The sequence below is a fragment of the Melopsittacus undulatus genome, chromosome 17 (assembly GCF_012275295.1).
Source record: "Melopsittacus undulatus isolate bMelUnd1 chromosome 17, bMelUnd1.mat.Z, whole genome shotgun sequence".
Taxonomy (NCBI): domain Eukaryota; kingdom Metazoa; phylum Chordata; class Aves; order Psittaciformes; family Psittaculidae; genus Melopsittacus; species Melopsittacus undulatus.
This window is the reverse complement of record NC_047543.1, coordinates 4,448,832-4,461,023: the sequence shown is the minus strand read 5'-3', so window position 1 is coordinate 4,461,023 and position 12,192 is coordinate 4,448,832. Positions and strand designations below refer to the sequence as shown.

At 45.9% G+C, this 12,192-nt stretch overlaps 1 protein-coding gene across 1 annotated transcript in view; it reads right to left on the bottom strand.

Moving 5' to 3' along the window:
• The window catches only part of TANC2 (tetratricopeptide repeat, ankyrin repeat and coiled-coil containing 2), a 210,615-nt gene that overhangs the window by 128,613 nt on the left and 69,810 nt on the right, over window positions 1–12,192 (bottom strand). Inside the window, exons 4-5 of the mRNA XM_034070068.1 lie at window positions 5,283–5,354; window positions 999–1,178 (exon numbers count right to left, since the gene is read on the bottom strand). Coding sequence (XP_033925959.1) covers window positions 999–1,178; window positions 5,283–5,354 — 252 coding nt within the window. The remainder of the gene's footprint in view (window positions 1–998; window positions 1,179–5,282; window positions 5,355–12,192) is intronic.

Genomic DNA, 12,192 nt, shown 5'->3' with positions numbered 1-12,192 from the left:
ATGTTCAGGCTATGAGACTGGGTCCAGCCAGAAGAGGACATTTAAAACAGATGCAAAGGAAAAGGATGCAAGGAGAAGACAGAGTCATCTTCCCAGTCTATTTCCCAATGGATTCTTGTGTACAGCCCCAGAACAGACCTCTGAACACAACCAGGTGCCTAAACTTCCCTTCTCTTGCTTTTCTGTTCTAACAGTTATCAGTATCTTATTGACATCATCCCTGTTTGTAAGTATCTTGGTCAGGTCTAGACTCTGCCATGATTTAGGAATCTCTTCCTCCTGTCCTTTTCAATTTCTCCTTTCACTGGAGGGCAGGGAAAACAAAAGGCATAAAGTGCATGTGAGTTCACTTTTGTAAGCATGGAGCAGATTACAGCAGGTAAAAATCCCTTTGGCTGTTTCTCTCATACAAACACAGGACTGGCTGATCATTTAATGACAGGCATCAGGGATGGCAGGGTTTAGGCAAGAAGCAAGTTTCTCACAACTGTTACCAGCACAAATATGATGTCAGGCTTTTAAATGGATGTTAGACTTGCTTTGACAATCCCACTACTGTACAAAGTCTGGGTGTTCAGCCCATAATCACAGCAGATTAGGTAAAAGTCTTTAAAAGTAAGCATGAACTGTGAAAAATAATGACTCTGAGGTAGAAGTTTATCATTTTTTTCTGATGCATTCTCACAACATTCAAAATTTCACCATCAAGTTCTTTGTAACACTTCCACTGTGCATCATCCGCAATACAAAGTGCAACTGAAACCCACTCTGCTCAAAGCTTTGCAGAGACCCAGACAACATTTGTACAACAGAGACACTCTTTTCAGCACAGAAAGATTCCACTGTTAGCCTGAAATCCAATCTGTTCCTGGTTTTGCCTGAAGCATCTGCTATAACAAAGAAATGATGACACAGAACCTTGGTCAAAGTGTTTTCTTACAGATTTTAAGGACCAATGGACCTTAAAAGCCCCACTGAACTTTATTTAAAGTCCTTACCAGTTAACTTCTTCACAGGTTGGAGCCGAACACTGATAGACTGATGTGTGAGTAAGGGGGAGGATGGAAGGGAGCGGGACATGCCCTCCATAATCCGAATGTGCTGCATACCTTCGGTCACTGGGAGTGGCGGAATAGCGTAGTCTGGTTCAAAAGCACAGTCGTTCTCTGTGGAGGTGCCTGATGGGAAGAGAGAAAAGGGAACTGGTTAGAATACATGGGAGCCTCCTGCTTTCATCATTCCTCAATGGAAGCCAGCCTGGCTCAAGTGAGCTCAACCATGGAGCCATCTCACTGCACATCCTACAGGTACCCAGTTGCTCCCTTGAGTTCCCTTCTCACAGTTTGGCCACTTCCCTTTAAGACATTCTAGTTCTAGAACTGCACCTCAGCACATCTCCTTAGAGTATGAGCAGCACAACTATGAGGAATTTATGGAGGCCAAGAAGGATGGGGTTTGGAACAACCTGGTCGAGTGGAAGGAAAGTGCCCCTGGAACTGGATGAGCTTGAAGATCCTTTCCACCCCAAACCAGTCTGTGATTCTATGCTTATATGGGCTGGTTTAGTTTGTCTTTCAGAGTCCTGGAGTCACCAGTTTTACATGTCACTCACACACAGCAAACAGCCTTTTACTGATAGTTCCTTGGGCATTCAGACTGTAGGGCAGCCTGTCCCAGTGTTCTAGCACCCTCAATGGAAAGAACTTCCTCATGTTGAGGTGAAACTTGTTGTGTTTTAGTTCCTGACCATTGCTCCTTGTCTTGCTGCTGGGCACCAATGTAAAGAGTCTGGCACCATCCTCCTGGCACCTCCTTCGACATATTTATATGCATTAATGAGACCCCCATGAGGACTTCTAGCCTAAAATAAACCCCTATCAAACCAACTGGAAGAACAAAAGCCTCCAAAAGCAGCTCCACCTCCAAACCATGCCCTCACAATGTACAGAGGCACCCAAAGACACACAGAGCCTGTGTGTCTACAGAAGGCATCACTGGAGAAGACACCAAATAACAGGACAAGAAGTGGAAACAGAACAGTAAAGGCAGATATTGTTAATTACAGCAATATTAATGACAAATGAAGAGCAGCTGCCCCTGACTGGGAAGTGCTGGGAGCAGTAAGGATCCTCCCATTAGCTGCAGAATATGGAAACCTCTGGCTCAAGAACATCCAAGTTCTCCACCTCTACTCAATATGATGAACAACCTAACACAGATAACTAGGAATTCATCTGCAAACCCAACTTAAAACTGTTAGTGTTAATATTTCATTACTGAGAGTGTAAAGAGACTCCACCTGCACCACACCTTGAAGGGATGGATTTTAGCTTTTAGTGCCTACTGATGGGTTTTCTCCATAAAGACACTCATTATTTGATTTTCATGGATTAGCTGGGCTGCTCTCAATGGCTTGTGAGAGTGTATTTAACAGACAAAATGAACTGTTAGACAGAGGGGTGGACAGAAGTGGGGAGAAGCCAAAAGGATCAATGCCTCCAAGATGTGCTACTCCAGAGCAGCCAGTGGACTAACTTATTTCCAGGTATCCAAAGGACAATGTGAACAACCCAACTCACTGTTTAGAATCAGAGGAAAAGCCCCTATTGAAAGAACAAGCTCCTGAAGCATGCTCAGAGATAGCACCATTCATGGCTAAAATCCATCTGCAGCTTCCAGGACCATCTCTCACCACTGCTGCATCATTCTTTACAAGAAACCAAACCCAACACTAACCCACTTTGTGCTATTTTTGACAGCTCAAAATACACTTTTTCCTCTCTTGCTCTCTAACACTTGCCAGTTATTGTGAGCGGAACACCTCTGCTGACTCAGCAAGTCTATTCATAACCACCCCTGAGCGCCAGGAAGGACAAATCTGGCACTGGCATTGACAAACCCAACCTGAGGCACTTCTTCTAAATACATTTGGCACCAGATTTGCCATCATTGATTTGGATTCATAAAAGGAAAGTTCTCATTTCCTCAGGTGACATTTAAGAGTTTGAAGGAACTGGAAACAGAATCCTCCAAGTTCTGGTGTGGGTCAGACCTGCAAGTCACTGTGTGTTCCACTGGTTATTATGGAGTAAGATGTGAGTATCTTTGACCAAACTAAACCCAAGGGCAAATGAGGGCAGGCTCTGGTATAGAAATACAAGTAACTACATCTTTGCCAAGTTTCCAGGAGCGTTTTCCCTTTGAAAATTCCCATGCTTTACAACGAAACCAAGGAACTCACTAAATACCCACAATGTACTATTTGCATTCCACAGATGTCACACTACACAAACAGCTCCTCCATTTGTTCCAGTCAGGAAGGGCATTGGGTTGATCAAACCCCCAAATTAGGGATCATTCACGGCTGAACTGGAACCTTGACAGTTTGTCCATACAATATATTCAAGTAAAATGTCATTGCAAAGGGCACGTTTGAACAAACAAACCATTTCTTGACGTTTTCCAAGATAATAATGCTTTACAGATAGATGGAACACTTGGGCATCACATGTGTCTTCATGGAAGCTGGAGCAGAAGACAACTCCCTCATTTCAGTTGGCTGGTTTCTCTCAGCACAAGAAAACCCCTTAACCCATCCTTATGAAAAATACATGTTCATTTCTGCTACAGAACAGGGCAAAGTTAAAGGTAACAGTTTTAAGGAGCAAAGAGACTTTTTCTTCCTTGAACTGCATCTACAATTGCATCAGGTGATCGAAACGGAAGCATTCAGTGCAGAAGCTTGTTCTCTGAAGTACTTTTTTTACCTGTTTCCCCCTCTATTCCCTTCTCATGCTGAGACTTCTTGCTTGCCTTTGCAGTTCCTAGAGTTAACTGAGGCAAACAGACAGAGGTTGGTTGTTCTGTGGCACGTAAGTGCTTGCCAATACATCCTCTGCCCAAAAGTGGTATTTTTCCACAGCAGCTGAGATGCTGAATAAATGTAACCTGAGAGAATGGAGTGTCTGAAACAAGTGTATGGAAACCCAGCAGGCAAGGAGCTGCTGCACCCCATAACGCCAAGCCAGAGGACAGAACCCAGACAGACAGAAGGACATCACGGGGACTAAGAGCAGAGAAAATGGGCAAGGCTCAGCCTCCATGAGTAACACAACAGAGGCTTTATCTGAGCTGAGGGTCTGGAAAAGAGCGCCCATTCATTCTGTGCTGTGGAAGTACGGAAATGCAACTTGTATGCAAGCTATCCCTGGGTACACACAGTTACAAATCCCTTTGCTTCTTCCCAATTTTAACTCTTCTATTTAAAAATAAGAAACGTGAAGGAATTGATTTTGCAACAGTAACAACATCCTGTGTTTCAGCTGGTGATGTTTCCTAGGGTTCTGCCTCTCAATTCCAATCCCCCTAATCCCGATTCCAGGCTTCAATCACTTGCAATGATTTTGCCACGGCAACACTGGAATCCTGCCAAAAAAGAACAATGCTCTGGAGGAAATGTCTCCATGAGGATACCAGGACAGTGACAGACTTGAACCAAAATGAAAGGAAAACTATTGCTGCAACCCCAAAGAGAAACATCAGTCAATGCACACAGCATCTACTAGAGCCATGCTTCCAGAACCTGCTGCTTAGCCTCAAGAGCTGTGTGAAATACCAGTGTTTTCACAACCTTCACAGCCGAGTAAATGCTTAAAACTTGAAGTAAGCTATTTCAAAGGACACAGAAGCCAGCACAGACCCAAGAGCTGCTGCTCTCAGTGGCAGAAATCCCCTTTACACAGCTTTTAGTGGTGGTTTTAACCACCAAACCTATTAGGAATGATGGATACTAAACAAAAGTTTGGAGAATCTTCATTTAAATAATATTCAAACTATCTTTACTACTTTCTGCCAAGGACCTTTCGCCCTGTTCCTGTAGGATGAAGCAACAAAGCCAAGGATGTAACAGGCAGATGCTCAGCCTGTCCGGAATGCACCGGTCCCCTCTCCATCACACTGGAAGGACATCACGGGTACTGCCTTTGCAACTGGGGGCAAGGCAAGCAAGTTGATTTGCACGGGGATGTGCTCAAGACTTCTTCCACCACCAGCTCCAACAACTGCCCTTGTGTAAAGCTCCTGCAAAACAGAGATGTCACGGACTCCCCAGTCTTGCACCACAAATGAACTCCACAGTCAGCAGATTGGTAGCTCTGTGGATAACAGTGATGGGTACAGAACCCCGTCAGACTCTACAGCCTGATGGAAAACACAACATGCACGTGGAAGAAGGTGAACAGATGAGAAATGAGTCACTGAGGCAGAACAACACTAAGGTTTACCTTGCCCAGATCGGCTCTGACGGGAGTCTACACTTGCCTGTCTTCGGTCTGGTGGCTCCTCGTTCCCTCCATCTGCATGAGAACCAAAACAGCACAAGTAGAACATCATCGTGGACAGGTCAGGCAGATGCAACTTTTCCTTGAGCACCATCACCTATGTTGTAGGAGCAGCAGAACAAAAGGTCCCTCGTGCAGGCTGGCACTGGGCAAACAGTGACTGACTCCTTTGCTGTTCCTCCCCAGCTCAGTGCAAATGGAATCTGTGTGGTCCTCAGATATAAGAAGGCTTTTAACTCCTCTTACTGACCCTACAGACAGGTCGGTTACTATGGAATAGTAACCAAACGGTGCATATTCAGTCAGTTCCTCCACTTAGATATCACAATATAAAAAGTGTTAATCACGGGAAGAAAGAGATCCAGGGAAAAGAAAGAAATAAAAAGAATATTCTATAAAATGGTTTCCCTTTAAAATTATTTGTCAGCTAAAACCTGGGAATGCCAAGAAGAACAAAACCACTCTCATTATAGCCTCTGAAACTGTTTAGGAATGCAGCTATAGCTAACGAATAAAACAATCCATCTGGGTAAATGCAGAGTGGGACACAATGTACAGTATCATACAATTAATTACATGCTGGTCCTCATTGATCAACTGACCAGATTAGAAACAATAGATGTGCACATCAATAGAGATGCTTGAGTGGTACAGGGTTCATGCCAGCTCATAGAGAGAAGTTTGGCTGTGGAGGCTGTGCAAAGGCAAAGCCAGGCATTTACAATGTGGATTGCTGCGGTTAGTGCACCTTGTGGCAGGGAAGGGGAAGCTTTTAGAGCCCTTAAAAATAGGTTTGAAATAAGTGAATTGTTAAATAGCTCTTTAAAAACTCAATAGTCCCTATTTTAGCATTTAAATTTTTTGATTCTACTAAAAGCAGATGTATTCTGATGTGTTTCTAAGTAGATCTAGAGATACAGAGATGTAGATAGCAAGGAGCTGGACTTGATCCTTAGGGGTCCCTTCCAACCAGAGATACTCCATGACTCTATATCCCCAAAATTATCTGTTGGATGGGCCTGCTGTGCCATCAAGTAATTCAATTTCACCAACTCATGCTACATGTGAGCTGTATCTGTTAGTCTAGCTCTAAAGGGAAGCCCTGTGCTGGAGCACAATGGGTAAGGTGATAGGAAACTTAAGCCTAACCCCAAAAAGCAGGGCCACAGCCCAGGCCATGGGAGGTTCTTTGTTTCCTCTGCCCCAGGGATAGTGACTCCAGCCCTGCCCTGGGCAGCCTGTTCCAATGCTTGAGCACCCTGTGGGGCAGGAATTGTTCCTCAGCTCCAGTTCCCTGGTGCAGCTTGAGGCCATTTCCTCTTGTCCCATCCCTTGTTCCTTGGGGGAAGAGACCAGCCTTGAAGGATGTGATACTGCAAATCTGACTGCAGCTTTGACAGGAACCCTCTTGGGATTAGCTGCACTGAGCTGCAAAAACGACTATTAACAGGTCATTATGGAGAAAACAAAAAGCCTTTGAGTCCCAAACAGAAATCCACAATGCAAGATGGATGTAAGGATCGAAAGGTTTACAAGACAAGGGTTTAAAACCAAAGATTAAAATCAGGCCTAAACCTCTGTATTTAACAGTCATCATCCTCAAAACCCAAACTCAATATCCTTGTTTTGCATGCTGGTTGTGAGTGATGTTAACCCAACACCTGGCCAGGTCCATCAAGGTAATCCACAGGCGGGTCCTGGCAAACCTTTCTCCACCAGTAAGGAGCTGGGAAGAGGCTGGACTGGTTCTGATGGATGTGGATTCTAATGGAGGAGATGCTGCAGGATGCCACCTCCGGGGAGAGCACACGTGCCAAGGTCTGGTTACATGGCAAATGGACCACCAGCCCCATCCTGCCCGGAGCAGAACTAAGGAGGTCCAGCACCATTCCCCTACCCATCACACTCAGAAGATGCCTGAACAGCACCGGGCCCCATAACCACTCTCAGCAACAAGAGCCACCACCACTCAGTGCTGGGCTGGAGACCAAGGACTGGGAAGCTCTTATGCCACAAGGTGCCACAGGGACACCAGAGCATCAAAGCACCAAACTGCACTTCAGCATAGCTGGTCTGCAACTCCTCCAAAACGTGGCTCCTCCATTAATAGAAGCACCAAGGTTTATCCTTGACATCATTCTGGGTAGGGAGGAAAAGCAAGCTGCCTTTGGAAGACAGAAGGCTTTCACCCACCGGCTTTACCAGGAATCTAAATCCTACTTGGATTTTCTACAGTGGAATACATCTAACACAAGCATGTTCTCTATTTTAGAAGAAAGAACTGTTAGCTTTTAGCCCAAAATGAGTAGATTTGGGTCTCGGCTGCCCTGCTGACATGAGGCAGGTATTACCTAAAAACATTAAACTTCAGAAGTACATGATGACACCTTAAAGAGGTACATGATGGGACCCTAAAGACATACACCACCACCAACTCCCAGTGAGAGTCCAGCTGGAATACTTCAAGTATAAATAAGAATTAATCTACTTAAAATCACAGCCTGGTTTGGGTTGGAAGGGAGCTTAAAGCTCATCCAGCTCCAACCCCTGCCATGGGCAGGGACCCCTTCCACTGGAGCAGCTGCTCCAAGCCCCTGTGTCCAACCTGGCCTTGAGCACTGCCAGGGATGGGGCAGCCACAGCTCCTCTGGGCACCCTGTGCTAGTGCCTCACCCCTCAAGATCACTGGGAAGGACAAGACCTCTCTCATGTAGTCACTTGGATATAACAACACTTGTACCTGTGCTTTGAGAACGTGCACAAACCAGGGCAGCAGCCCCAGTCATCCTGCTCTCTGATGCTCTTCAACACCCAACAGTGGGATGCCAAACGGTGTGCTCGTTGCATGGGGGTTGGACTAGATGACCTTTGAAGGTCCCTTCCAACCCAAACCATTCCATGAGTCTATGAACTTCTGGAATCAATTCAGGAGGGTGGGAATGGCAAAAGGAAATGTGATGACTCAGCATGTATTAGGGCTTCCATCATCATGCCACTGCATTCACCCACCGCTGCTGTGCCTGGTGCAGCTGCAGCAAAGGCTGGAGCTTGGCTGAATCCAGTGGGAGTTCTGAGAACCATTCAGTGCCTTTTAATGAGGAACCTTTTGGGAACAAGCACAAGGAGTGCGGAGCCATCCCCTCCCCAAGGGACACACACGCAAGTCCACACACACTTAATGTGCATACATAAACCCATAGGTTCACTGGATGAACCCATGTCAACCTGATGAGCTCGGGGGCTGCTTCAGGAAGCCCCTCACCCTTTGCACCACTGACCCTTCCCATCTGCTGTGCCCTCTATAGCCAAGGAAAAGCAGCAGAAAACAGAGTCTCTGGCAAGCACATCCCAATAGGATACTCCTCCAGGGCTGTGAAATGATGGATGCTTGCAAGAAAGCATAAAAATACAATCAGGTCCATGCCAGCAAGGCTGGAACCTGCAGGAGCTAAAGCGTGTGGTAAACAGGCAGAGCACTGCAGGAACATCAGGAGCAGCCCCCAGTTAGGAGCTGAGCAACTCAACTATTTAATATCTTCCTCCTTTTGCTACAAAGCACCCTCCAGTCCCTGCAGTGGAGAGGCAGGGTTACCAGGGTATGATCCTATGCATCATTCAAGAGTTATATTCATATACACACAATAAAGGGACTTTTGTTGCTAAGGGAACATTAATTCTCATGTCTTCAAACTCCAAGTGCTCCAGTGACAGTGCTCACCTCTGTCTGCACACCAGAACTCAGTTGTTCTAGCAAAAGTTACCTTATTTATCCATGATTTTAGGTAGTTGGTAGTGTTTGCTTTATTATTTATAGGCATGAGCCCACTCTTTGGACAACAGACTGCAGACAGCATCACCCATGGACAACAGACTGCAGACAGCATCACCTATGGAAGCATAACCAACTTGGTTCCTGTAACCACTGTCAGCATGGTGACACATCACAGCTCCTGACAACGCCTCGGATGCAACCGGTCACCAGAAGTAAACCAGCTGTGAAATCACTGCTAGAAAGCACAGGTATTTGTGTCCATCTCAAATAAAGATGGGAACAGACCGAGATCAACCTGGATAAGAAGCTTCTACAGAAGCTGCCATGAGAAATGCCCCAAGGGAAGTGAATGACACAGTGAAATACTGACTCAGGAATCCATGCTCTCCTGCAGCTGGCAAGGAGAGGGAGGAAAACTTGCCTGATGTTGTATTTTCATGTATCTCAGGGCTAAAAACGTCCACTAAAATCTACACATGATTTGAACTGCAGAAAAATGCTGTCTCATCAGCATCGAGCATCCCTCAGCTGGGACAGGAGACGCAAGGGGGGGTCAGTTCTATGGAAGCATACAGCAAACGAACAGCTACGAACTCTTCCTCTCAACTACAAAGGGATTCAGGGATCTCAGCAATCACAGCTTCAGAGAAGCTTCTCTCCTGCTCTTAAGGGGTCTGAGAGGCTCTGCTTCCCCTCCTTCCTTACCTGCTTGCCTCCCCCCCATCCCCATTCCACCAGTTCTCCATTTAAAACCAAGGACACACCAATCCTCTCCCATATCCAGGGCTGTTTTCTTTGAGCAGAAAGCTCCTGAAATGAAAAGAGAATCCCAGGGGTTTCAGCAATGCTGCTCAATAAATCCACTACACAAAGCCCCACATCACAATCCATCAAACTGCGAATCCAAGCGGGATGCATCTGCACCGACACCATCCATGGCAGCGAGCAACACAGCACCTTCAGCATCACCTCCCTGCCAGGTGTCCCCAGGAAAGGCAAAGACAACAAGTTTTACATCAAATCAAGGGCCAGCAGCCCAGAATTCCTGCTTCCCTGTTTAATTCCAGCAGCCTCTAAGGCCACGATGTGATTCTTCCCGGCTTCTTTTATCTGACAAAGCAGTTTTTAAGCAGGAAAATAACAGGGTGGGTCAGCGGCTCCACGCATGCCGGGAAATCTGCTGCAAGAACCGACTGCATTAGCTGTGCTGCTGCTGTTAACGGCAGCCGACAGCGCTGCCCCAGTGCAACAGCCTCTAAATCACCCTTGGAATCTGCATCCCATCAAAACCACAGTGGGAAAAGAGACGGGAGACTCACACAAAGCCAGTCCAGCCGTTAGGAGCTGCTCCGGTTTCCGCCCAGCCTGGCATCCCTGCGGAAGGGAACGTCTGCCTTGAGCCCGGCGGAACGTGAGATGCTCCCAAAAGACAGGCGCAGGCAGGAGGAATGAAGCCAAGGAGCCACGGGGGATGTGGGGATGTCGGATGGGAGCCGGACCTCGCGCATCGCCGCGGTGGGATGCAGTGCGGGCTCGTCCCTGGAGCCGGCGCTGGCTCAGCCCCACCGAGGAGCAGTGGCTGCAAATCCTGCTCTCAGCATTCCCAGCGGATCCCAGCCAGGCTGAGGAATGACACGTGCCGAAAGCAACCGCCTCCTGCTCTCCCAGGGGGATCTGTGCCTGGAAAGAGGGAGCGGGAAGTCTGGCACTGAAAGAGTTGCCTGAATCAAAGCATCTTCCTGGTTATTTCATATGGGGGTGGGGGGATGTCTCCAGCTTCAGAAAATAACTATAGAAATCATTACTGTGCTAAAATAAGTATTATTGTACAAATTATGATGATGTGAGTTATTTAAACTGTTAAGATAAAAATTATTAAGAACTGCAGTAATTTACTAACAGATAAAGCCCCCCCTGAATAACTCCCAATGGCGGTGCTGGGGCAGGGGGGCTGCGATTGGGGTTCATGAGGGTAGAAGATCTTGTGGATGATATTAGGCCCAACCTGGGTTATTCATCACAGGATCAATAAAAAAGAGCTCCCTAAGCACTTCCCAACATGTTGAATCCCTTAGGAACAGCTCTGGGAATGCAACAGAAGTCATTGGAGACGCACAAGGCTCCTATTTCTGTGTGGAATTAGTCTGCTGCAGTCAATGGTAAAGCTGACATTTATAAAATATATAATATTATATAATATAGATATATATTTATTATATAATATATAATATATAATATAGATATAATAATATATCTATAATATTATACAAACTACTTTGAATTCCTAGACTCACAGCCCAGATCTGCATTCAGTGGTCCAAAAGCACACACCAAAAGTAGGTATTTGCCAGAGGTCCACTGAGGAGTAGAACTACAACACGTCCAAAAGGAAAAAGCACACTTCAACTAAATCACTGCCCTGACCATAACAAGAACTACCCCCAAAGAACCCCAAACACCCACCAAAAGAAGAGCTTTCCAGCCATGTGCAAAGAGATGGGAGATGGAAGCCACTGAGATGTTTTCATAGAGAATATCCCATGAGGTAATTGTTCATCCATGTCTACTGAAAGACTTTGTCCCTTTTTTACTAACAAAAGGTTAGTATTTAGAGAAATGTTTGGAAGCACTTCAGCTAAATTAATACAGATTTCACACAGGGAAAGGACTTATCTCATTCTACATCCCTCTGGACAGAGGAGCCAAACAAGGAGCCAGTCCTGACATAATATGGGGCTTGGAGCAACCTGGTCCAGTGCAAGGTGTTCCTGCCCATGGCAGGGGGCTGGAGCTGGATAAGCTTTAGGGTCCCTTCAACTCAAACCATTCCGTGATACTGGGATTCTGTTGCCACTTTAACACACCTAAAGACCAGGTTATGAAGACAAATGCTGGCTTGGTTATTCCATTAAAGTTTATGAAACTACAAATTTTATCCATAAAAGCATGTGTACACTTTACTAAATGCGTATCTATATAGGAATTTCTATTGGAAGCACAAGTTTTCCTACTGAAGATTCCAAAGTCTGAAACACCCATGATCTTTTAGGTAGAACAAACATTAATATTCACAAGAACTCT